Source organism: Henckelia pumila, chromosome 3, assembly GCF_033568475.1.
Source record: "Henckelia pumila isolate YLH828 chromosome 3, ASM3356847v2, whole genome shotgun sequence".
NCBI classification, from domain to species: domain Eukaryota; kingdom Viridiplantae; phylum Streptophyta; class Magnoliopsida; order Lamiales; family Gesneriaceae; genus Henckelia; species Henckelia pumila.
The window spans coordinates 172,410,866-172,438,529 of record NC_133122.1 but is presented as its reverse complement, the minus strand read 5'-3'; the positions used below and the strand labels follow the sequence as shown (position 1 = coordinate 172,438,529).

General features: G+C 33.7%; 1 protein-coding gene across 1 annotated transcript; it reads left to right on the top strand.

Annotated features, from left to right (window-relative positions):
* Positions 1–15,524: 15,524 nt before the first annotated feature.
* On the top strand, positions 15,525–19,341 carry LOC140890794 (uncharacterized). The gene is made up of 13 exons (XM_073298850.1): positions 15,525–15,929; positions 16,016–16,091; positions 16,810–17,015; positions 17,122–17,208; positions 17,317–17,409; positions 17,532–17,686; positions 17,798–17,882; positions 17,956–18,042; positions 18,114–18,233; positions 18,541–18,642; positions 18,717–18,883; positions 18,976–19,049; positions 19,156–19,341. Coding segments are annotated over exons 1-12 (1,470 nt in total). The 5' UTR covers positions 15,525–15,638; the 3' UTR covers positions 18,977–19,049; positions 19,156–19,341.
* Positions 19,342–27,664: the final 8,323 nt, after the last annotated feature.

The window sequence follows — 27,664 nt, the reverse complement described above, 5'->3', positions numbered from 1 at the left end:
AGTGTGCTTGATGTTTTGGAAGTAGGTGGGGGCAAGGGAGTAGGGCTTGGTGGTGTTTCCTTCAAGTAGAAGTGTGGAATGATGAGGTTTGCATTGGGCAGGGCATTCTGATTTTGGGGCAGGGGAGGCATCATATGAGGTCTGGGCGTGGTTAGAGCTGGTCCTAGGTCAATTTCATGATGTTGTGGTTGCGTCGGTATAAAATGGGGTCGTTTCGGTTAAGATTTCAATAAGTCATGGGTTAGCACCTAGGGGCAGCTACTTATTCACCTAATATCCATATTTATGTGTTGAGTATTCATTCATATAATTGCATACATGTTTCTTTAAGCCTTGGCCATGGGTCAAGAAAAAAGGTTACAAAGAAAGGCTTTTTCGTGCATGCTAAGTATTTTAATGCCGAGTCAAAGAAGGAAAAAGAAAAGAAAAAAAATATTTTTGAACGGAGTGATTTGATTGTGACAAGACAGGGTATTGATGGGTGAGGGATGCCTCACTCACTTGCCATAGACGGGTAGATCGAGATCGGGAGACATCCCGGGATCCCTACCAAAATAGAAGGGCAATGTAGGGCCGGGAGAAATTTCGGTGTCCTTGCCATAAAGGGGCAACGTCAGTCGGGAGAAATCTCGGCGTCTTGCCGACATAGTGCACTGCAGCCATTGATCGATCAAAACAGAGGGTCACAATTCCAGGATCTAAGTTTACAGTTTCACTTTCAGTATCAGTTTGACTCGTCTTATTGCATTCAGTTTTCAGTCATGCATGAGTTCCAATAAAGTTAAGAGAGTTCCAGAGTTTCATAGCGTGAGTTGGCGTGTGTTCATCATTTACATGTTGTCTCATTCTTTTGTAGCATACACATTTTTACAGCTTATGTTTCAAGTATACTATGTATAGTATTTTGAGTATTACTGCAGTTATTTTAAACCCTTGTTATTACACTGTTTATACTTGCTGGGTCATTAGACTCACTATGCTTGTTTGATTGCCAGGTGAGGAGGAGTTTGTAGGGACCGAGGGGCAGAGTCCTTGAGGGGAGGTCTCCGGCGGAGCGAGGCCCTACGACCGTTGCTATTTTATGTTTTCCGCATTAGTGATGTTGTAATAATGAAAATTTTAAATTAAGTACTTTTGGTGATAGCCAGGATGTGTTTTCCTTGTGCTTGGAGTTTACGATTTAAAGTCTGTTATCGATATTTTGCAACCGTGTGGGGTTGACTTTATCTTTCTTTATGGATGACTGTCGTAGTATGAAACCTTCCTTTCTTCTACGTCTTTTTCTTGTCTTTTATGATTGTATGGTTGCTTGAGACAGGTTGGCTTGTCTACTTACAAACAAGTCATGGCAAAATTTTTAAAAACCCGTATTTTCTTTTATTATTTAATTAAGTATATAGGTTAGGGTCGTTTTAGATATAGGTGACTTGACTCTATACAAACGTGTCCAACCATCCACACAAGGAAGAATGGGCTAAGACACCCCACTACGGGCTATCTCAAGGATACAGGCTCAACATGAAAATGTATGCAATATAATAGTCGTGACATAATATGCACATAAAACATGTCAGATAAACATGAAACACATATAAAATGCATACTCAACCACGATATATCGAATAATACTTTTGTACCTCTAACAAGCTACCTAGCCGCACAGGACCAAAAGTCCATGCCTATAATCAAACGGATACCATATGACTTATTCCTTACTAAAAGCCTTAACTAGAGTAATAGCTACTCCCAAAAGCTACTAAAAGTCTAAAATTATACCTGCATATGTCGTTAGACCTTTGATGTCGAAAGATGTCTCTCTTGGGCATAGCTTTATCGCTGTCCCAAAAGAGTCCTGCTATCGCCCGGCCCTCAAAGAAACGGTTAAAACAACCAAGAACACACAAGAGACGAGAGAGAAAAGTTTGGAATTGGGAATATTTCTGAATCTCGGATGGCCTATTTATAGGCGGAGTTCGGAAGTTCCGAACTGCGCATGGTTGTCACATTCCGAACTGCTGACTTCGGAAACTCTGATCTTCTCTTCAGACATTACGATCGCATGTATGTAATTGACGTGTCTAAGGTCTCTCGACACCTAAGTGGACGGTCGAGTTTGGAACTTTTGAACTCCCACATGTCTGTATATGATTGCCACCTCACACTCTACATGTCATAACATTGATCTGACCTTCCGATCATGGTTCGTACCTTCCGAAATCTTCCACTGTATCCGATCCTAACTTGGAGCAGTTCGGTGCTTCCGAACTGTCTTCGGACCTTCAAAACCCTCGGTGGGTCCGAAACCTGAAATATGAACTTAGTTATGCAATTGATTTATTTAAATTAATAATCCTTAATCGTATTTGCAGTTAACCAAGTTAAAATGATAATCAGATTACTATATTAAAGTATTTATATGGGCTTTAAATATGATAATTCTTGGCCCATATCAAGTACTAATCAAATTAGACATAAATTAAACTAAATACACTAAATTGAGACTATTAAAATAACAAAATAGACATTCAACTAAATACATAATAATCAAGCCCAATTAGCTAGGAATGGCAACGGGGCGGGTCTGGCTAAACCCGAGACCCGCCCCGTCCCGCAAACCCGATGGATCTAATCCGGGTTAGACCCGTTGGATCCACCATAAATTAAATAATTTTAAATTTATTAAATTAAAAATTTTAAAATTTTAAAAATTAACAAAAATAATTACATTTAATTTCAAATATATATTGATAATATTTAAGACCCAAAAAAAAATATTCTCACAAGTTAAAATTTATCAATTTGTAATTAACTAATATTATTAGCCAAAAAACATTATAATGATATATTTTTATAATAAACATATCATAATAAAATAAATTCATTTCAATTCAATAATATTATACGTTCAAATTATAGATAAAATATTAATTATTTAGTATAAAATATAGTTATATATTATTAATATTACATATATTATATATATATATATATATTTTTTGGCGGGGCGGGTCCGGGGAGGGTTTGGTCAAACCCGGGACCCGCTTGTAGACCCGCCCCACCGGGACGGGTTTAGACTCGACCCATTGTCATCCCTAAGCCCAATAATAAAATAGCTTGAATGTCCAATTATAATCTTTTAGAGTTTTTAATTTCTTCAAATTTTAAATCTCTTGATTTTCAATTTCCCTCATCATCTTAAATTTATAAGAATTAAGACTCTTGAATGTTCTAACATTAATTTGATTGTTGGTCATAGTGATGATCACAACACATACTTTGTCAACTTTGACATCATTATAATAAACGAATGAAAAAGTTGACAATACACAAATTAAACTTTAACCTTAATTCACTTTTTTTATAAGATTTATCGGTTATAGATATTTTTTTAAGATTATATGTTATATATATATGGTCGATTATGTTAATTAGTTATTGTTTTTAGCTTTATTTTTAGTTGAATGTATATAATTTTTATGAATTTTTAAATCTTCCATTAGTTAATAACATCATATATGTAATTTAACAATCCTAAGTTTTTTACACTAGTCCTTCCAAACAATATTTCAGTACTTTTATTTTAAAGAAAGACTCCAAACATAAACTTGGGAATGCTGTGAAAAAGTAAAAATTTACGGTAAAAAGTAAATACTCCAAAACTCAAAATATATCAAACTCTACACTTTATAATATTTTTCTCTCAACTCAATTGTATTTTTCATCACAAATGAAGACCTATTTATAGATCCACATTTGAGATTAGTCCAAAAATAAATACATCATCATCTACATCATCACACACTAATTTTTCACATTTTACAACTCAATATTCAACATTCAACATTCAATATTCAACATAATATTAATAATAATAATATTTTTCAACACTCCCCCTTGTGATGATGATCGTGATATGATGACTGTCTTCATTACATGTTTTATACTGCCTCGTTAAAAACCTTACTAGAAAAAACCCAGTGGGATAAAAATCATAGTAAGGGAAAAAGAGTGCAGCCACGTAAACTCCCCCTCATGTTAACATGAGTGATTCTTCACATATTCCGCAGATTGCGCATCCCAATATTGTATATATGCTTTCTGAATATCGTCGTGGGAAGTGCCTTTGTGAAGAGATCTGATGAGTTCTCACTTGATTGAATATAACAGATATCAATATCTTTATTCTTCTCAAGCTCTTGAGTGTAGGCAAAGAACTTTGGGGGTATATGTTTTGTTCTGTCACTTTTGATGTATCCTTCTTTCATTTGAGCAATACATGCAGCATTGTATTCATACAACGTCACAGGCTTCTTGTCTACTGATAATCCACAAGAAGTTTGGATATGTTGTGTCATTGATTTTAGCCAAACACATTCACGGCTTGCTTCATGTAGCGCAATAATCTCAGCGTGATTTGATGAAGTTGTTACGAGTGTTTGTTTCTGTGAACGCCAAGAAATTGCGGTGCCTCCACGAGTAAATACATATCCGGTTTGAGAACGTGCCTTATGTGGATCAGATAAATATCAAGCATCAGCATAACCAATGATACTTTGATTGGTGTCTTTTGAGTACAAAAGTCCCAAATCTGTTGTTCCTCGTAGATAACGAAATATATGTTTAATTCCGTTCCAGTGCCTCTTTGTTGGATATGAACTGAATCTTGCCAATAAATTCACAGCAAAAGATATATCAGGTCTAGTGCAATTTGCAAGATACATAAGGGCATCAATGACACTTAGATATGGTACTTCAGGACCAAGAATAACTTCATCATCTCCACATGGACGAAATGGATCTTTTTCTATGTTTAATGATCTTACAATCATTGGAGTACTTAATGGATTTGATTTATCCATATTAAAACGTTTAAGGATCTTTTCTGTATAATTTGCCTGGTGAACAAAAATTCCACATTCTTTTTGTTCGATTTGCAAACCCAGATAATACTTGGTTTTTTCAAGATCCTTCATTTCGAATTCTTCCTTCAAGTACATCATAACTTCTTGAATTTCTTAATTCGTTCCAATGATGATTAAATCATCAACATATACAGCAATAATTACACATCCGGATGTTGTTTTCTTGATGAAAACACAAGGGCATATTGGATCATTTACATATCCCTTTTTCATCAAATGCATACTTAGCCGATTATACCACATTCGGCCGGATTGCTTTAACCCATATAATGATCTTTGCAATTTTACAGAATAAAATTCTCTGGGTTTTGAACTTTGTGCTTCAGGCATCTTAAATCCTTCAGGGATTTTCATGTATATATCACTATCAAGTGATCCGTATAAGTAAGCTGTAACAACATCCATAAGACACATTTCCAAATTTTCAGACACTGCCAAACTAATCAAATATTGAAACGTAATTGCATCCATAACAGGAGAATACGTTTCTTCATAATCAATTCCAGGCCTTTGAGAAAAACCTTGTGCAACAAGTCTAGCTTTATATCTGACTATTTCATTTTTCTCATTTCGCTTTCGAATAAAAACCCATTTGTATCCAACAGGTTTTACACCTTCAGGTGTGAGGACTATAGGTCCAAAAACATTGCGTTTATTCAGCGAATCCAATTCAACCTGGATGGCATCTTTCCATTTGACCCAATCATGACGAGTTTTACATTCACCAAAAGATTTTGGTTCATGATCCTCATTTTCATTTACGATGTCATAAGCCACATTATAAGAAAATATCTCATCAATATCTTCTATGTCTTTTCGGTTCCATATTTTTCCAGTATTAATATAATTGATAGAGATTTCACGATTCTCGTCAGTTTGTGGTTCTGACAGAATATTTTCAACATCAGGTGATTCTTCTGGAACACCATTTTCTATTTTATGATCGTCGTGTTTCTCTATGCCTTTTCTTTTCCGAGGATTTTTATCCTTGGAACCGACTGGTCTTCCACGCTTCAAGCGTTTTATGATATCATGAGTGTTTTCAATTTGTTTCTTTGGAATTTCAATTCGAGCAGGGGCATTTACAGCATGTATATATGATTTTGTTATCCCTTTTGTGTCTGCAAATGCATCTGGCATTTGATTTGCAATTCTTTGCATGTGCACAATTTGCTGTACATCTTTCTCACATTGTTTGGTCCTTGGATCCAAATGTAACAATGATGGTACATACCATGTGATTTCTTTTTCGATGTGTTTCTTTTCTCCCCCTAACACTGGGAAGATTTCTTCATTAAAATGACAATCAGCAAAACGTGCTGTAAACACATCGCCTGTTTGAGGCTCAAGATATCGAATGATTGATGGGCTATCATAACCGATATAAATACCGATTTTTCTTTGAGGACCCATTTTTGATCGTTGAGGTGGTGCAATAGGCACATACACCATACATCCAAAAATTCTTAGATGAGAAATATTTGGTTCTTTACCAAATGCAAGCTGCAATGGGGAGAATTTATGATATGCACTTGGTCTGATGCGAATTAATGTCGCAGCATGTAAAATTGCATGTCCCCATATAGAAATAGGAAGCTTTGTTCTCATAATTATTGGTCTAGCAATCAGTTGTAGACGTTTAATCAATGATTCAGCTAATCCATTCTGTGTATGAACATGAGCAACATGATGTTCAACAGTAATTCCCATTGACATACAATAGTCATTGAAAGTTTGGGAAGTAAATTCTCCAGCATTATCAAGTCTTATTTTCTTGATTGTATAATCGGGAAATTGATTCCGCAATTTTATTATTTGAGTCATTAATCTTGCAAATGCCACATTTCGAGTTGACAATAAGCATACATATGACCATCTGCTGGAGGCATCGATCAATACCATAAAATATCGAAATGGTCCACATGGTGGATGAATTGGCCCACAAATATCACCCTGAATACGTTCAAGAAATATGGGTGATTCTGTTTGGATTTTAGCTGGCGATGGTTTTATAATAAGTTTTCCAAGAGAACATGCTTTACATTGAAACTTATTATTCTGAAAGATCTTCTGGTCTTTCAATGGATGACCATGCGTATTTTCAATAATTCTTTGCATCATTATTGAACCAGAATGTCCCAATCGATTATGCCAATTTGTTAATATTGAAGAACTATTAACCACCATATTTGATTTGATTGGCCTTATATGTGTATAATGTAATCCAGTAGGGAGCATTGATAATTTTTCAACCACATATTTCTTTCTTGATTTATATGTGGTAAGACACATATATTTCTGATTTCCATCAGTTATCGTCTCAGTATCATACCCATGAGAGTATATGTCATTAAAACTCAACAAATTTCTTTTCGATTGTGGTGAATATAAAGCATCATTTATCAGAAATTTTGTACCATTAGGTAACAAAAAATGTGCTTTTCCACAACCTTCAATCAAGTCTACAGGACCTAATATGGTATTCACCATTGTTTTTGTTGGTTTTATTTCCAAGAAATATCTTTCATCTCGCAGAATAGTGTGTGTTGTACCACTACCTGGTATGCAAATTTTCATGATATTATTTTCATGTTTGCTCATAGCATTTTCCATATCAAACTTCACAAAAATGCAATAAAGAAAATATAAGTACAATACAAATGCAAAAATGTAAAATGCTTTATAATACAAGAATGCATGAAAAATACAAATTTGTTACAATCTAGTCCCACCGATCTTTTAATCAATGTCTTCGAAATCATTCATAAAATCTGCAGCATTGAAACTAGTTGAACCAATTAAGTGGTCACTATTTTCAACAAAATTGGTCTCTTTTTCTTTTCCATTTTTCGATTCTTTATAGAGCTTACATAGGTGCTCAGGGGTTCGACAAATATGTGACCAATGTCCTGGAGTGCCACATCTATAACAAACACTCTCAGTTCTTTTTGAGTGATTTTCATTTTCACTCGTATTTTCATGCTGCCTTTTTGGTGGATGGTTCGTGACGTTCTTTTGAGATGAGTTATTGAAATAACTATCACGATTATTTTCATATCCACGGCCGCGACCACGACCGCGATAATTTTTACGTCCACGACCACGCCCACGTCCTCGTCCTCGCCCACGACCAAAATCTGGTCTATGCCTTTGATTTTGATTTTCATTTTTAATTACGACATTTGCTTCTGGAAATGCCGTTGATCCAGTGGGTCGGGATTGATGATTTCTTACTAACAATTCGTTGTTCTTTTTCGCCACAAGAAGACATGCGATGAGTTCAGAATATCTCGAAAATCCACGCACTCTATACTGTTGTTGTAGAGTTATATTTGATGCGTGAAAAGTGGAAAATGTTTTCTCAAGCATTTCCATCTCTGTGACTTCAAGTCCACAGAATTTCAATTGTGAGACTATTCGATACATCTCTGAATTATAATCATTGACTTTTTTAAAGTCTCGGAATCTTAACATATTCCATTCATCACGGGCGGTCGGGAGTATAACTTCCCTTATATGCTTAAATCTTTCTTTCAGCCCTTTCCATAAAATCATTGGGTCTTTTTCTGTGAGATAATCACATTTCAATCCTTCATCAAGATGTCTACGTAAGAAAATCATAGACTTTGCCTTTTCTTGTGAGGATGATATATTATTTTCTTTTATGGTATCACTTAGACCCAATGACTCAAGATGCATTTCTAAATCGAGAGTCCATGGCATGTAATTCTTTCCGATGATATCGAGCGCAACGAATTCAATCTTTGTCAAGTTTGACATGGTGGTACTAGAAAAATAACAATGCATTTTATTAGTTAATTTCCATTAATATGACAATACAAAATAATGAAAGAACGTAGATTACAAGTGCGTATATAAATAGATAAAAAATCTGTGGTGGAAAATCGCCGGTGAATACAAAACTCGTGAGCATGATGATCATAGTCGTTATGAAAAATATCCTTATAAATGCCATCATCTCCATCTTCGAAAAAACCGAGGATAAAATATTTTGAGAGAAATAATGAATTTTGGTGTGATTGAAAATGAGTTTGAGTGATCATATATATAGGCAAAAAACTAGCCGTTTGTGACCGTTGGGGGTAAGAAAAATCGAGTATGTGTTGAATAAAAATTTTGTGATAATGATACAATGCATATAATGATAATCATAATTAAATAATTATGTATATCATATCACATTATTATAAGGTCGGTGTCGTAGACAACCTTTTATATAATATTGTGAAATTATACTAATAAATTTAGTATAAAGTCAGGTATAGTATATCATATTATTATAAGATCGGTGTCATAGACAACCTTTTATATAATAACATGAGATTATACAAATATGGTTAATATATAAATACACAATAATATATATCATATCACGTTATTGTTTAAAAACCTTAGAGGCTTTTATACTTGTCGTATCCCTTACCGGGAGTGTGGGATGTCGTCTTAACATCCTCCCAGGATTTATAACAAGTTTTGAAAAAAACTTATTTTTTCATAACATGATATTATATATTAATATATACACAATAAAAATATATAAATAGTAAAATAAAAATTCTTACTTGTTGAATATTTTTATCTTCTCTTTGTGTTTTGGAGCGTCGAAAATCTTCGAGCGATCGTGCTGATAACGTGTTGTGAAAAAGTAAAAATTTACGGTAAAAAGTAAATACTCCAAAACTCAAAATATATCAAACTCTACACTTTATAATATTTTTCTCTCAACTCAATTGTATTTTTCATCACAAATGAAGACCTATTTATAGATCCACATTTGAGATTAGTCCAAAAATAAATACATCATCATCTACATCATCACACACTAATTTTCCACATTTTACAACTCAATATTCAACATTCAACATTCAATATTCAACATAATATTAATAATAATAATATTTTTCAACAGGGAAGAATATTTAGCCTCTAAGGAGTGTTGAAGTTGGTGAAATAGATAAGATCTTGACAATTGATCACGAGTTCGATTCTTTCTACGGTCGAGCCTATCGAACAAGGCTTGCTCAGTGTGATTTACTTGGTTAGCGTAATTTACATGCCACTATGTTAGCTTGAGGGTTTACCCAATATGCACTGAAGAACAACGGTTTTTCGAGCGGCCCGTTGCACAGAGTTTGTTCAGTGCGGTTTACTTGGCTAGTGTAGTTTGTAGTCTATTATGTTAGCCCGAGAATTTAACCAATGCACACCAAAAGTAACGCAAGGCTTGCTCAGTACAGTTTACTTGACTAGCATAGTTTGCACGCTATTATGTAAGCCCGATAGTTTATCCGATGCGCATCGAACAAGAACAGTTGCGAGTAGTTCTCATGTCATTTAAAAAAAAAATTATTAGAGAAATTAGTTATAAGGACCTTTTTACAACTTCTATTTTTAAAAATATCCTTGTTTACTAAAAAAATTATAAATAGTTTTATCTTATTTAAAAATTCTAAAATACCCATATTCCACATTTTCATCTCTCTTAATATCTATTTATGATAGTAATATTACATTTATAAATTACGAATATTTAGTATTTAGTGTAATATTTGGTTAATTTAATATAAAAATAAAAAATTCATTATACCACCACAACAACGATAGATGTCGTTATTGACTTATTGTTAATCATTATTTTTATTTTGATTTTTACTAATTTTTTTATTAAATATTATTATTATTATTATTATTTATTTTATATTTAAAAATGAAGAAAGGGGAAAAAAAGAGGGAAAAAAACGAAAGTTTTAATTCAAGATTAACTATCTTATCCAAAATAAGAATTTCTTGTAATTTACTATTTAATTTTAAAAATTCTAATTTATCTTTTATTTAACTGTTAATTTTGTTATAAAATTCCTTTTTAAATTTTTAGATTTTTATTTGTATAACTTTCAGATTTTTATTTTGAACTTGTACTTTTGAAATTTAAAATAATACGTTTTTTTGTTTATATATAAAAAAAGTTTAACCTTAAAAAGAAGGCTAAATACAAATATATTTTAAAGGTAATATTTGTTTTTGCTTTATTTTTTAAAAAAATAACTTATTTAAAGGCCAAAATTCAGTTTAAGGAATGACTTTTTGAAAAATCCATCTAAAATTTAATTAGTATAAATTTTATTTTGTATATATCTATTACTATTATTATGCAAGAGACTCTTAGTTGGTCTCTTGGTATGCCAAGATATTAAAAAAATTTAAAAAATACACACACACACTAAAACTAGGGGTGACAAAAATTCCCGAAATCCCGGCCCTTTTCGAATCCCATGCCAAAAAAATCCTAACCCGAAATTTTTTCGACTCGAACTTTCGGAATTTTTCACATTCCGATTAATATCGGGAGAGGGATCGGGAATAAAACATTTTCCCGACGGGATTTCTGACCCGTCCCGAAATAATATAATAATATAATTTTTAATAACTTTATTAATATAATAAGCTAAATATTATTAGGTTTCAACTCATATAAAACTTAATTGTGGACTTAATTTGCATAATTTTTATTGTTGAAACGATCAAATTGTAAAATCACGAAATGAAATTTTATTTTTGTGTATTTTTTAAAAAAATTAATTTAATAATTTAATTAACGATATTAATTCATATGTATAATTATCTAATTAGAACAAATATGTAGAACAAGACTCAAGAGATTAATTAAAAAATCTATTTAACAAATTTTATTTAGTAATTGTATCCGAACATTTTATTAATAATTATCCGAAACATTTTTCTCTTAACAAAACTTTGAAACATTATCCGAAATATTTTAATATTATATGTTTTAAGTTGAATATTTATTTTTATTTATAAATATAAGTTTCTAAATAGTATATTTAATAAAATAATCACATTTTTTTTATATTTTTTGAACGAAAACTTGAATATGAAAAAAAAATCGGGATTTCTTCCCCTACTTGACCGGATCCCGAATAATCGGGTCCCGAAATATTTCGGGTACGGGATCGGGAGAAAAAAAAGTTTTTCGATTCTTTGAGGGACGAGAGTTGGGTAGGGGGTTTACGGAACGGGTCCCGACCCTATTCTTCCCCTAACTAAAATTGTTTCTCTCCACTATCTCTATTTTTTTCTTTTTTATTTAATTATTTTTATTTAATATATAATAAAATTATTTTATTTTTCTATTTTCGAATTCCTAATTATTTTAAAAAACTAATGGAATAGAAAATACCTAATTATTTTAAAAAAACTAATGGAATAGAAAATACCTAATAGATGAAATGATATTTTAACTATTTATGGTTATCATTCTTAACAAAAAAAAAATTTATTTTTACTGCTATAAATTTATTAGATTTTTTTTTTATTAAAATTAAGTATATAAAAAACTTTCTGTGTGCAAATATGCTAGTTATAAAGATGAGCGAATTATAATTTACTTATTCGCCAATCCAATAAATAAATAGAAATGAGATGGGGGAAAGCTTTCCAATCCAATCCAATCAAATCAAATCCAAATGATATTTATCATCTGGCGAGAGGCTTCATATTTTTAAAAATCCCATTCTCATTTGATCCACAGTAAAGTAATGGATTGTCACTGTATTTCATCTCCATTCCGACCCCCGCGTAATTAACTAATATTATTAGCCAAAAATATTTAAGACAAAAAAAAAAAATATTCTCACAAGTTAAAATTTATCAATTTGTAATTAACTAATATTATTAGCCAAAAAACATTATAATAATATATTTTTATAATAAACATATCATAATAAAATAAATTCATTTCAATTCAATAATATTATACGTTCAAATTATAGACAAAATATTAATTATTTAGTATAAAATATAGTTATATATTATTAATATTACATATATTATATATTTATATATTTTTTGGCGGGGCGGGTCCGGAGAGGTTTGGTCAAACTCGGGACCCGCTTGTGGACCCGTCTCACCGGAACGGGTTTAGACTCGACTCATTAACATCCCTAAGCCCAATAATAAAATAGCTTGAATGTCCAATTATAATCTTTTAGAGTTTTTAATTTCTTCAAATTTTAAATCTCTTGATTTTCAATTTCCTTTATCATCTTAAATTTATAAGAATTAAGACTCTTGAATGTTCTAACATTAATTTGATTGTTGGTCATAGTGATGATCACAATACCTACTTTGTCAACTTTGACATTATTATAATAAACGAATGAAAAAGTTGACAATACAAAAATAAACTTTAACCTTAATTCACCTTTTTTATAAGATTTATCGGTTATAGATATTTTTTTAGATTATATGTTATATATATATGGTCGATTATGTTAATTAGTTATTGTGTTTAGCTTTATTTTTAGTTGAATGTATATAATTTTTATGAATTTTTAAATCTTCCATTAGTTAATAACATCATATATGTAATTTAACAATCCTAAGTTTTTTACACTAGTCCTTCCAAACAATATTTCAGTACTTTTATTTTAAAGAAAGACTCCAAACATAAACTTGGGAAGAATATTTAGCCTCTAAGGGGTGTTGAAGTTGGTGAAATAGATAAGATCTTGACAATTGATCACGAGTTCGATTCTTTCTACGGTCGAGCCTATCGAACAAGGCTTGCTCAGTGTGATTTACTTGGTTAGCGTAATTTACATGCCACTATGTTAGCTTGAGGGTTTACCCAATATGCACTGAAGAACAACGGTTTTTCGAGCGGCCCGTTGCACAGAGTTTGTTCATTGCAGTTTACTTGGCTAGCGTAGTTTGTAGTCTATTATGTTAGCCCGAGAATTTAACCAATGCACACCAAAAGTAACGGTTTTTCGGCGAGCCTATTCCACAAGGCTTGCTCAGTACAATTTACTTGACTAGCATAGTTTGCACGCTATTATGTAAGCCCGATAGTTTATCCGATGCGCATCGAACAAGAACAGTTGCGAGTAGTTCTCATGTCATTTAAAAAAAAATTATTAAAGAAATTAGTTATAAGGACCTTTTTACAACTTCTATTTTTAAAAATAGACTTGCTTACTAAAAAAATTATAAATAGTTTTAACTTATTTAAAAATTCTAAAATACCCATATTCCACATTTTCATCTCTCTTAATTTCTTGTAATTTACTATTTATTTTTAAAAATTCTAATTTATCTTTTATTTAACTGTTAATTTTGTTATAAAATTCCTTTTTAAATTTTTAGATTTTTATTTGTATAACTTTCAGATTTTTATTTTGAACTTGTACTTTTGAAATTTAAAATAATACGTTTTTTTTGTTTATATATAAAAAAGGTTTAACCTTAAAAGAAGGCTAAATACAAATATATTTTAAAGGTAATATTTGTTTTTGCTTTATTTTTTTTAAAAATAACTTATTTAAAGGCCAAAATTCAGTTTAAGGAATGACTTTTTGAAAAATCCATCTAAAATTTAATTAGTATAAATTTTATTTTGTATATATCTATTACTATTATTATGCAAGAGACTCTTAGTTGGTCTCTTGGTATGCCAAGATATTAAAAAAATTTAAAAAATACACACACACACACTAAAACTAGGGGTGACAAAAATTCGCGAAATCCCGACCCTTCCCGAATCTCATCCCAAAAAAATCCTAACCCGAAATTTTTTCGACCCGAAATTTCGGAATTTTTCACATTCCGATTAATATCGGGAGAGGGATCGGGAATAAAACATTTTCACGACGGGATTTCCGACCTGTCCCGAAATAATATAATAATATAATTTTTAATAACTTTATTAATATAATAAGATAAATATTATTAGGTTTCAACTCATAAAAAACTTAATTGTGGACTTAATTCGCATAATTTTTATTGTTGAAACGATCAAATTGTAAAATCACGAAATGACATTTTATTTTTGTGTATTTTTTAAAAAAAATTAATTTAATAATTTAATTAACGATATTAATTCATATGTATAATTATCTAATTAGAACAAATATGTAGAACAAGACTCAAGAGATTAATTAAAAAATCTATTTAACAAATTTTATTTAGTAATTGTATCCGAACATTTTATTAATAATTATCCGATACATTTTTCTCTTAACAAACTTTGAAACATTATCCGAAATATTTTAATATTATATGTTTTAAGTTGAATATTTATTTTTATTTATAAATATAAGTTTCTAAATAGTATATTTAATAAAATAATCACATTTTTTATATTTTTTGAACGAAAACTTGAATATGAAAAAAAAATCGGGGTTTACGGAACGGGTCCCGACCCTATTCTTCCCCTAACTAAAACTGTTTCTCTCCACTATCTCTATTTTTTTCTTTTTTATTTAATTATTTTTATTTAATATATAATACAATCATTTTATTTATCTATTTTCGAATTCCTAATTATTTTAAAAAACTAATGGAATAGAAAATACCTAATGGATGAAATGATATTTTAACTATTTATGGTTATCATTCTTAACAAAAAAAAAAAATTATTTTTACTGCTATAAATTTATTAGATTTTTTTTTATTAAAATTAAGTATATAAAAAACTTTCTATGTGCAAATATGCTAGTTATAAAGATGAGTGAATTATAATTTACTTATTCGCCAATCCAATAAATAAAAAGAAATGAGATGGGGGAAAGGGTTTCCAATCCAATCCAATCAAATCAAATCCAAATGATATTTATCATCTGGCGAGAGGCTTCATATTTTTAAAAATCCCCTTCTCATTTGATCCACAGTAAAGTAATGGATTGTCACTGTATTTCATCTCCATTCCGACCCCCGCGTCTTCTCTCACTGGTTCAACATTCGCTTAATGCACGCCGAAAGTGCAGGAACATGTGCGCGGCTTCGAATTCGGAGACAATGGTAAAATCGAGCGAAATTAGCAGCAAAAAAGAGGAAGAATACGGAGATTTAAAGTCTTGGATGCATACCAACGGACTTCCTCCTTGCAAAGTTGTTCTTAAAGATAGACCTTCTCATGATTCGATGCATGTGCCCATTCACTTCGTAGCTGCCAGTGAAGATCTTCGGGTTCACTTTTGGCGTTGCCTCTTTATGTTTCGCTCAAAAATTTGATATTTACTTCATTTATTTGCCTTTTCCTTTGACAATTATAGGAAGGTGATGTCGCATTTTCGGTACCTAATTCATTGGTGGTAACACTTGAGAGGGTTCTCGGGAACGAGACTATTGGTAATCCGTTATTTCTTTCCCTTGACCTGTGCTACGTGAACTGACTTTTTCTATTTTATTGCCAAAATTTAGATTCAAATTTTAATTTTTGTTTCTGTCATTGAACCTGAACTTAGTTCCAAAATTTTATCCCAAAGTTATGCTTCTTTGGCAACTCGGAAATTTTTAGTTCCTCCTGCTGTTTAGTAAGAAAACATTTGCTTGTCTTCAACAACCCGCGTTGTTTTACTTTTGTCCTGGAAAGCATGTATATAACTTCCTTTGACACAAAATATACGTTTTTAATCTTTATTCTAAATGGGATCTTTTATGGGGAATATTGTTTTGATGTATGGTTTACAGCTTTATGCTGGTGTTAGGTTGCCACTTTTTATAATACCTGGCCTGGGATCCATAAACACTTACATGTCAATGTAAAGTTGTAAACTATTTTTGTGCTAGCTTTGGTAAGAATGGTAACCTTTTTAAAAAAAAAATTGAAATCATGCATTAGGTTCTTGTCCCTTGTGAGTTACGACTTACTCATATTTTAGATATCTTCCATATTCTTGCCTTCCTGACCCTTGGCATCGTCATGCAGTTGGGACTGTGTTTCATTGATTCATCAGTTTTGTTTTCTGATGATAAAATGCTGGATTTGGTTTATTACTAATCTCCTTTCTGCAGAACATTTCATATTTTCCCAAATTATAGAAATAAGACTGTAGCATTTATGCAGCTGAGCTTTTAACCACAAACAAGTTATCAGAATTAGCATGTTTGGCGCTTTATCTCATGTATGAAAAGAAGCAAGGTAAAAAATCTTTCTGGTATCCCTATATCAGAGAACTTGATCGTCAGAGAGGCAGGGGGCAGTTGGCAGTGGAATCCCCACTTTTGTGGTCAGAGGTTGAATTAGATTACTTAACAGGAAGCCCTACGAAGGTATTTAGTCTAAGTTAAATGAAATGCAACAATTTTCAACTTTTGTGTGGCCATCATAAGTTTTCTCGGCCCCAAACTTCTTATTTATCATGTTGGTGATGGTCAGGCTGAAGTCCTGGAGCGGGCTGAAGGAATCAAGAGAGAGTACAATGAGCTCGACACTGTCTGGTTCATGGCTGGATCATTATTTCAAGTAAGCTGTTTTGGATTCTCTATGATTATTCTACAGGTTGTACCAGCTGTTTTCCTTAAATTTACTGGATACCCTCTTCAATCTTGAAATTTTATTTGAATTTGGCAGCAATATCCATATGATATTCCCACAGAGGCTTTCACTTTTGAGATATTCAAACAAGCCTTTGTTGCAGTTCAATCCTGTGTAGTGCATTTGCAGGTTAGAACTGGACAGAATTATTATATTTGCACAAAATCTGTGTGAACTGTAACACTGAAAGGCCATTGGATAGTTCAGCCATGGAAGGTACACGGTTAATTTTGAACTCCCTTTTAATGCAGAAAGTCAGTTTGGCCAGGAGATTTGCATTGGTTCCCCTTGGACCACCATCATTATCATATAGAAGCAACTGCAAGGCGATGTTAACTGCTGTTGATGAGGCTGTGCAACTTGTTGTTGATCGTTCCTATAGATCAGGGGAACCTATTGTTGTCTGGTTATAACTCTTTCTCGCTCTCTCCCCCTATCCTACAGATTTTTTCAAGTCTTTTTTTGGGCTTGTTCATGTGTCTTAGGATCCTCATTTTGGAGTTTCTTTTGCTTCTAGGTGTGGACCACAGCCTAATTCAAAATTACTCATAAACTATGGTTTTGTGGATGAAGATAATTCTTGTGATCGTATGGTGATTGAGGTGATTTTTTAACTCTTATCTTTGCTGTATTGAGTGTTTCTGTCTTGATAATAACCTTTTTTCTGTCATTAAGGCGTCTTTAAATACTGAGGATCCTCAATATCAGGACAAAAGATTGGCTGCTCAGAGAAATGGAAAGCTATCAGTACAAAAATTTCTGGTATGAAGTGAATTTGGTTGTACTTGATTCCTTGAGGATTTCCTGAGCCAAATAGTACTCCCTTGGTACAGGTGTCTGTAGGAAGGGAAAGAGAGGCAGTCATGGACATGCTTCCTTATTTGCGACTGGGATATGTTTCTGATCCCTCGGATATGCAATCAGTTCTGTCTTCTCGAGGGCCAATATGTTCAGTAAGTTCATTTTGGTGGTTATCTGTGAATAATTGTTTGGATTTAATTCACAATCAATTATTCGAGTAGCGGGGATTACCTGCAATAATGGTGGCAGTGGTACCATTATATGAAATGATACATGTTGCTGTCAGCTTAAGCATCTTTACCCTCCTTTGAATTTTTGAATTATGTGGCACATGCCCCTTGTTTTTAGCTTTTGTCCGTACCCCATATTTGTAAAAGAGTTGATGCTGATCAGATCAGGTTAAGATACATATGAAATGGAGATCTATTCATACTTGGGAACTTGTTCTGATAAACACAGGTGAGTCCCTGTATGGAGTATGCAGTTTTGGACCAACTAGCTGAGTATTTTATAAAAAGGCTTGCTGGTTATCCTACTACACTTAAGGAAGACGAGACATTGGTAACCTTCAATGAGATTTTAGATTATTCCAAATTTGCATCTCAATTATATGCTCCAATAATGCCTTTCTGTAGCTTGCAGATAGCAATTTGAATTCAAAACGACGAGTAGCTACACAACTTGTCAGGTTGGAGAAGAAAATATTAAAGGCATGTTTGGAGGCAACAGTAGACCTGATAAACCAACTACCTAATCACCCTGTATCTCCATGCCCCGCTGCTTACGCCCTGACTCTGAAATGGTATTTTCTCTTCTTTTTTTAGGATTAAGCAATCTTTTATCTTTCTAATCATTTCTTTCACTATCAGTGCTAATCAGACGATCATTTGACAGATTCTTCAATGTCCATGATGTACCTTTTGTTGCCGGAGTCCGGAAGTGCTTCAGATGGGACGTGGCTAAATGAGGTGGTTGGCAAAACAATAATATGCCTTTTCCTTGTGACTTGTGTAAGAATACATCTTATTCTCATATATCCTCTGATACTGACCATCAATACATACTCCTTCTCAGGTCGATGGAATGGCCGTAATGATAGCTCCAAGTAGCGTCGTTTTTTTTTCTTTATTTTTGTGGAATACTTGTCTGTTGCATTCCATTTTCACGTATAACATCCATCCTTCGCTTTACTTTGTACAGTTGCACATTGATTGTACGAATTGTGCTAGTAAGAACGGTATTCACTGGAGCATTAAAATACACGTATGAAGAGATGAAAGCATATGAAACACTTGACTTAGGTCTGATCTGGGTAATTACATTCGAAACGGATTGTGAATTAACAACATTGAGCTCAAATATATACGAATTCACAAAAGAGGCAAGGGCATTCGTCAAACTGGGACAGAGATAGGGCTAATTCGACAATGCCTTTAAAGGCACTGTCTTTAACCGCACATCTTTTGACATGTGGAAATTGATTTATATTTTTTTGAAAGACAAAAAGGAATACATACGTATCTATTCTTATATATCATGTAAGATCTCCTTAATGTGGTCTTTTGGTGTGTCAATTAAAATAATACATAAATAGAAACAAAAAACACACACACAACAGCTTTTTTTCACTATCTCATTTTTTCCCTCAATTATGATTTTTTTTTTCATCTAACTATTTTTTTATTTTCTCACCAATTTTTGTATTTAATATATAATATAATAATTTTATTTGACAGTTTTATTTGAAATATAAATTTATTATAAAAACAGATTATTAGCACGCAATGCGTGGAACAAAATGGCTAATTGATATTTGTGTGTCCTTGATTAACTCCACTCTTCCAAACCCAACCATGGTTGAGGTAAACTAGATATAAAACAATGCTGCTCATCAAACCATTTTTCTTGAGTCATTTCTCGGTCAAGATCTACTCTCCGCCGGTGATCCACGGTTGTCGCCCATATCTCAGCCACCGACTTCGAGTTTCCCCTTCAGATCTAAACATCGAAGAATTGAAATCTCTCTCTCAAACCATTTCTCTTCGGGTCACTCCTCGTCAAGGTCGAGATCCACTCCACCGAGGCTTTTGTTGACCAGGGGCACTGTCCAGGGCGGGCAGGGCCCTGAATATTAAAATGTTTTATTATATATATATTTTAAATATTATTTATTAATGTTGTTCAATTAATTAATATTACATTATAATAATTATTAAAAAAATCGAATAATACTTATGCATCATTAACAACAAAGTTGTCACTCAAATTGAAATGTTCAATCTTCATTTGTTCATCACCTCTCAGTTTGACATTGTTTTTTATCGACCATCACTTTTCATTGTTTCTCCTTGATTATCGACTTTCTTAGCTTTGAGTTTTATAGTTTGATGTTCGATCAATTTCTTCTCGGCCTCTGTGTGCTTTAAAATTTGACTTATGATTCGTTCAATTTAATTTTGATTTAATGTTAGATTTTAATATTTATATTTAATTTCATGTCATGGTTGAAAATTTATAGATTGAAGATACACATTTCAAAACTTAATTTTGAAATTTGAATTTTTTTTTTAATTTATCTTTGAATGGTTAAATCAACTGCTTTTAAATTAAATTAGCACTTAAATTGTGAGTTTTGGTGGTTCAATGTTATTTTTTTTGGATAATTTCATAATTATATTCACAAAATATGAAGATAATTTCATATAACTCGATTATATTTGATTTTTTAAATGAGAGTTGATATTTACACTTTATTTTGTGTTACCTACACTCCATTTCATTTATAGAATGTAGTGCAAATTTATTCACAAATGAAATATAAATAACAAAAAAATGGAATATAAATATCAACTATCTTTTTAAATTAATGTAAAAAATTTTTATTTTAATCTTCGTCTCAGGCCTCCTTTTGCTTTGGACCACCCCTATCGGTGACTGTTGTTCCGCCCAGATCTCCGCCACCGACTTCGAATCTGACTCTGACACTGACTCCCGAGGCCAGGTTAATCCACTTCAATCCCTCATAATTTTCAGAAATATTTATGAATACTTACGGTTAATCCACTTCATTTCTCTCGTTATCTCACGTGTCAATGCTCCCTCTTTCACTTTTTTACTCTCACTCACTCAACCAATCCACTTTCTCGTGATCCATCCCTTACCTTACAGTTCAGAGCGCAATTCAATCTCTTTAAATTTTTTGTTTTCATGCTCACAAGACCCAAAGATGACATGAATGTAGTGAATCAATATTGAGGTAAATTAGTTCGTTTGTATTGATCATTCTGTCAATAAATTAGTTCATTAAATATCCAGTAAATGCGTTCATATGTCATGATTGTGTAATTTGTTTGTTTAGATTTAGGAATTCATGGGGTTGTGTATTAGTTAGACTTAGCTACTGATGTGAAGTCGTTTCTATTGATCATTCTGTCTTGACTTAGCTACTAATGTGAAGTCGTTTCTATTGATCATTCTGTCTTAATTTTCTTGGTGTAATAATTTTGTAAATCAAGTTTGTGGGAAAGTAGGAACCATGAAGCATTTCATTAAATATCCAATAAATGTGTTTATATGCAATGATTGTGTAATTTGTTTGTTTATATTTAGGAATTCATGGGGTTGTGTATTGGTTAGATTTAGCTACTGATGTGAAGTCGTTTGTATTGATTATTCTGTCTTAATTTGCTTGGTATAATGATTTTGTAAAAATATAGAGATTGTATATTGTTGAGATTGATCTAAAGATGGTAGTAAACAGAAACATAATGAATATTTGTTGAGGCTCGTGTTGAACACGATATCCTTAAGAAGTTTTTGCCCCGCTCTTGGTGCTGACGAAATTTGGCAAACTTCTCCCAAGATACAACAACAAAAAACTTGTGATAAGAGCACAATAAATCACAAGTTCAATAACCAGAAATGATATGAACTCTCCTTTGTAAAATAAAGAAGAAGCAAAATATATGCAGAATGTATTTGAAAATATGAGAATCTGAATATTAAAAACGATGTTTGATTCTTATATTTATATTGTTTATATGTAAAGACAAAACTTTTCAATCATGTGGTATGTCTTTTGGTAAAAATAACTGACAAAGTCACCAAAAAAAGTTAAAAATATCAAAAAAATGGAAAGAAAGATGAAACTTTTTGTGTGGCTAGAAGCACCGGTGCAGGGGCTCAATATATTGCGCCCTTGCACCATTCCAGGTGCCTTGGAAAATTCCAAGGCAGAAGCTCTAGTGCATTGCGCCTTTGCGCTACTCCTGCTTGCCTGGGGAAACGCCCATGCAGCATGACCAGTGCAGGGGTGTAATTTTCAGCGTCCCTGCATGTAGTGACCCAACCCGGATCTACTACCTAATCAAAGTTAGAGCATAATTAAGCATGTATTTAAAATAAATCGCTGCGAAAGACTTAAATATAAGCAGACCGACAAAATACAACTTGTTAAATAAGCCAATATACAACCCAATCGAATTACAAATAATCCTAAGGGTAAAAGACCTACAGCTAATCCTGTTATATTCACTGGTCACTGGCTACTCCAAGCTCCTGGTGTTCAATCCTGCACCTACGTCTGCCCCGTCGAATGGGGTGTCCAGACATATAGAAAATACTGGACGTGAGCTCTAAGCTCAATACGGAAGTAATGATATATAAAATATATGCAGCACATAAGTGTATTTAAAACGAGGGTAAAACAATTCTCAGAGGCACCATGAATATACAGGGCAATGTCGGATAGCAAGTCCGCGGTGCCGCTCCTATATTCACCTATCAGCTATAGCGTCAAAACCCACCATTGTGGCCGCTCTTAGTGATAGCAAAACCATGGGCTGAGCGTCCCCAGACACGAATCCATAAGGAGTAATCCCTCACCGATGGAAACCGTCAATGACTCACATCATACCAGATGCAGTAAACCGTAAAAATATGCATGTGCTAAAGCCGTAAAACATATAAAAACACATAGCACATGCTCATGCAACACATATATCATATATCATGCTGGCCATCTCAGTCAATACTTAGTACCTTACTATAGGCAGTCCTAGCAGTCCCACTCTAGGTTTCAAGTCTATCATCAACTCTACAATGCAAATACCCATGCATCATTCATTAAGCTCTAAAAGCCTTAACTAAACTATTGCATACTCCTAAATAATTTAAGGAGACCATAGCTATACCTGTGTCCGTCGTCAGCCCACTGATGGCGACTATCCCGCTACTAGGGACACACCCCTACTGCAGCTCCACAGCCTTGAGCACGGCTTCGCTACACGAGCACTGCTCCGCTACTATGTCAGACACTGTCTGACTATGCTAGAATATATATTCCCTACTCCAACTCTAAAATAAGATTACCCAAAGCCCTAAAATAGATCCACGTGGACGAAGGAGAGGAATTCGGAATTCGCACAAATGAAGAGCTAGGAACTCATATTTATAGAACACGTTCGGACCGTCCGATCCTGCCTTCGGACCGTCCGAACTCTGCATGCATGACAAGTGTACCTGATAGCCCTTCGGACCGTCCGATCGGGACTTTGGATCATCCAATCCCAATATTACATCATTCATGACGTCACTCCTTTGAACACCTGGCCGAGGCACTGTTCGGACCGTCCGATCCATCACTTCGGATCGTTCGAACTTACTTCCAGCCAATCAAATAATTTCCTTATCTTATCTTATCTTATCTTATCTGATGAAGATCGGGCCGTCCGATCCCTCTTCGGATTGTCCGAACTTCAACCTCCCGAACATCCTCAGGCCCTCCGAACTTGGACACTTCGGATCATCCGAACTCAGGTTCGAAGCCTCCGATCCTGTCTAAGACTCGAAATCTTCCCGACTATTTTCGAGTGCCCTGGATCCATTTCTGGACTCCGTTAATCCATTTGGAATTTCCTTGATCATGTTTTATTAATCTAAACATGATTACATGATTAATTACTCATAAATCGTTAATTTCGGATACGGGTCACTAAACTGCACCTCAATTTTCCATTTTTTTTTTAAATTTTAGCTTCTCAATCCTTTTTACTTTTCTGAACTTTGCAAACTTTAGATTGCTTAATTTCAATTCATTAAGCACAATCAAAATTTCCATCCATCCTCTGCATGAATGCACATGATGTCAAAGAGATTTCACATGAAAATTCAGTGCATCAGGAGAGGTAGCTTGTAGATTTGAACCTTCCGTAGTAGAATACTATTGGATTTACTAGGCCACGAAGTGAACATGATACTTGAACTTCTTGGCGGTTTGTGTAAACCCAAAAAATAGTAACTACACAATGAATTTTCTTCATTTCTATTGGTTTTCCGGTTGTGTCTGTTTTGGCCATGGAACACATCTTAGCTTCATAAGTGTTTTATTGAGGCAGCCCGTCCTCACAGTTACAAAGGTGTCTCCTATGAAGAGTATCCTACATTACTCCTCCTTTTCCAGGCAAGGAACCATTAAAAGTTCAAACTTAACCTCACTAAATGCGTAGGCTACAACACTCTTTAGTCCTATGAATGAGTCGGAAAAAATTCCAGAGTGTTACTTAAGTTCTCATAATTTAGTTGTCCCATTGAACCAAGATTTTGGGATCTCCAATCAACAAGGTTGGGTTACCGCTATGAGAGCTTTATTTTGTAGATTTTAAGCCCATTCTTCTTGAAAAGTTGTACACTTGATCTTTACTCAATGCTTTTGTAAACGGATCCGCTAAGTTATCTTTTGATTTGACGTAACCAATTGTGATAACTCCATTTGAGATCAATTGTCGCACGGTATTGTGTCTTCGATGAATATGTCAAGACTTATCATTATACATAGCACTATGTGCCCTTGCAATTGCCGATTGACTATCACAATGTATCATAATTGCAGGAATTGGCTTTGACCAATGAGAAATATCCTCCAGAAAATTCCTATGCCATTCAGCTTCTTCTGCGGCTTTATCAAGTGCTATGAATTCAGATTCCATTGTTGATCTAACGATGCAAGTTTGTTTGGATGACCTTCAAGAGACTGCGCCACCACCAATGCTAAAAACATAGCCACTTGTGGACTTATAGTCTTTGGTATCTGAAATCCAATTTGCACTGCTGTATACTTCAAGCACCGCAGGATATCTTGTGTAATGCAATCCATACTCCAGAGTGTGTCTTAGATATCTAAGCACCCTTGTCAAAGCCTTCCAATAAACCTTATTTGGATTACTTGTGAATCGAATCAGCTTGTTCACTGCACAAGCAATGTCAGGTCGAGTACAATTTGTTATGTACATGAGGCTTCCGATGATTCTGGAGTATTCCAATTGAGATATTGATTCTCCATGATTCTTATTCAAGTAGACGCTCATATCAAGATGCGTCTTTATAGGGAGCATTAATATGCATTAAACTTTTTTAAGACAATCTCAACATAATGAGACTGAGACAGGACTATCGCCTCATGAGTCCTAGAGATTTTAATCCTAGTATTACATTGGCAATGCCCAAATCCATCATATCAAAATGTTTCGTCAACATTTTCTTTGTTGCTTTTATCACATCTTGATTACTCCCCATTATAAGCATGTCATAAACATATAGACATACTATGACATAAGAGTCTGTTGTGCCTTTAATGTAGACACATTTGTCACAATCGTTTATTTTAAATCCATTTGATAGCATCGTGTTGTCAAATTTTTCATTCCATTGTTTAGGCGCTTGCTTCAGCCTATATAAGGATTTAACGAGTCGACTCACCTTCTTTTCTTGACCCCGAACAACAAATCCTTTGGGTTGATCCATATAGATCTCTTCTTCCAACTAACCATTCAATAATGCGGTCTTTACATCCATCTAGTGTATCTCAAGGTTATGCAATAATGCGATTGCAATGAGTACACGAATGGAGGTTATTCTTGAGACTGGTGAATAGGTGTCAAAAAAATCAAGGCCTTCTCTTTGTCTATATCCTTTAGCCACCAATCTAGCCTTGTATTTTTCGACTGTTCCATCGAATTTGTACTTTCGTTTCAAGACCCATTTTCAACCTAATGTCTTGGTACCTGGTGGAAGATCCACCAATTCCCAAGTGTTATTTTTCATAATGGAATCCATTTATGTATTAATGGCTTCTTTCCAGTATGGAGCTTCAGGGCTAGACAACACATCTTGTACAGTCTTTGGTTCATTTTCCAACATGTAAGTAAGAAAATCTGGACCAAAAGACTTCATGGTTTGAGCCCTTTTACTACGTCGGGGTTCATCCTTATGTGCAGAACCTTTATTCAACATTTCTCTAGTTCTTTTACTAGAACTAGGATCATTCTTTTCAGAATCGTCTATCAGTTGGCTAGGCAATTCTTCTTAATTAATGCTTTTATTTTCCAATTCAATTAGACTTCTATTGTTATTCGGTTCATCTCCTTGTGAAGAACCTTCATTTGGCATTTCTTCTGTTCTTTGAATATCCGATTTTTGTTTTCTCTTGTTGCAGGGAAATATGCTTTCAAAGAACACTGCATTTCTGAACTCAATAGTCATCCCTTTTGTCATTCCAGAAATTTCAGAGTTGTGCACTATAAATCTATAGGCACTACTATTATGTTCATATCCAATGAATATGTAGTCGATCGTCTTTGGTCCTATTTTTACGTGCTTTGGCTTTGGTATTTCAACCTTTGCCAAGCACCCCCACACTTTGAGGTACTTATACGAAGGTTTGTAACCTTTTCATAACTCATACGGTGTTTTATCATGTTTTTTGTGTGGTAGCTTATTTAGAATATGATTAGCTGAAAGGATCGCTTCCCCCCCCCCCCCACAAAGTTTTGGGGTAATCCTGAACTTATTAACAACGCGTTTGTGGGGACCTCGGGTTGCTAATCTCAAATCTTAAGGGCAATTAAAGAATAAGCAATCACCAAGCATCCGAAGCTGTAACAAACAAATTTTTTTTTTTTTTTTAAAAATAGGCTGCGCTCGAGCGGCTGAAAAGCGCCGCTCGGGCGCGCCCTGCCCATTTTGAGGCAGAACTCTCTGCCCCGGGTCGCGCTCGAGCTGCTGTTTTCTGCAGCTCGGGCGCTGCCCTGGGCAGGTTCTTGGCCACACTTGACAGCTCCAAAACTTGGCAATTAACAACTTCAAAACTTGTTTCCTTTGATGTAACACAAACTTATACATCTAAACAAAGTCTTAAACAAGTATACATGCATTTTATTACATATACCAAGTCGCTAAAGAAACGATAACGATAACGACACAAACTATCTCAAGTTTTATACATGTATTCCAAAACCAACAAGTTCTAAAGTTCCTTGCTTCTAACATTCAAAACATCATCTACAACCCGAGTCCTCACGTGCTAGACTCTCTCCCAGCTGTCAATGACGTCGATGATCAGCTCTTGCCCTCTCTGTTGTCATGAACACATACAAAACAAGACAACAGCCGGATAAACTCCGGTGAGATACAAATCTCAGTATAACCAACATATCGAAAGCGTTAAATAAATCATATTAACTCTATTTCAAACTCGACTCAACAAATAGAGTACTCAAACGCTTTAAATACAAATTGATTCATATAA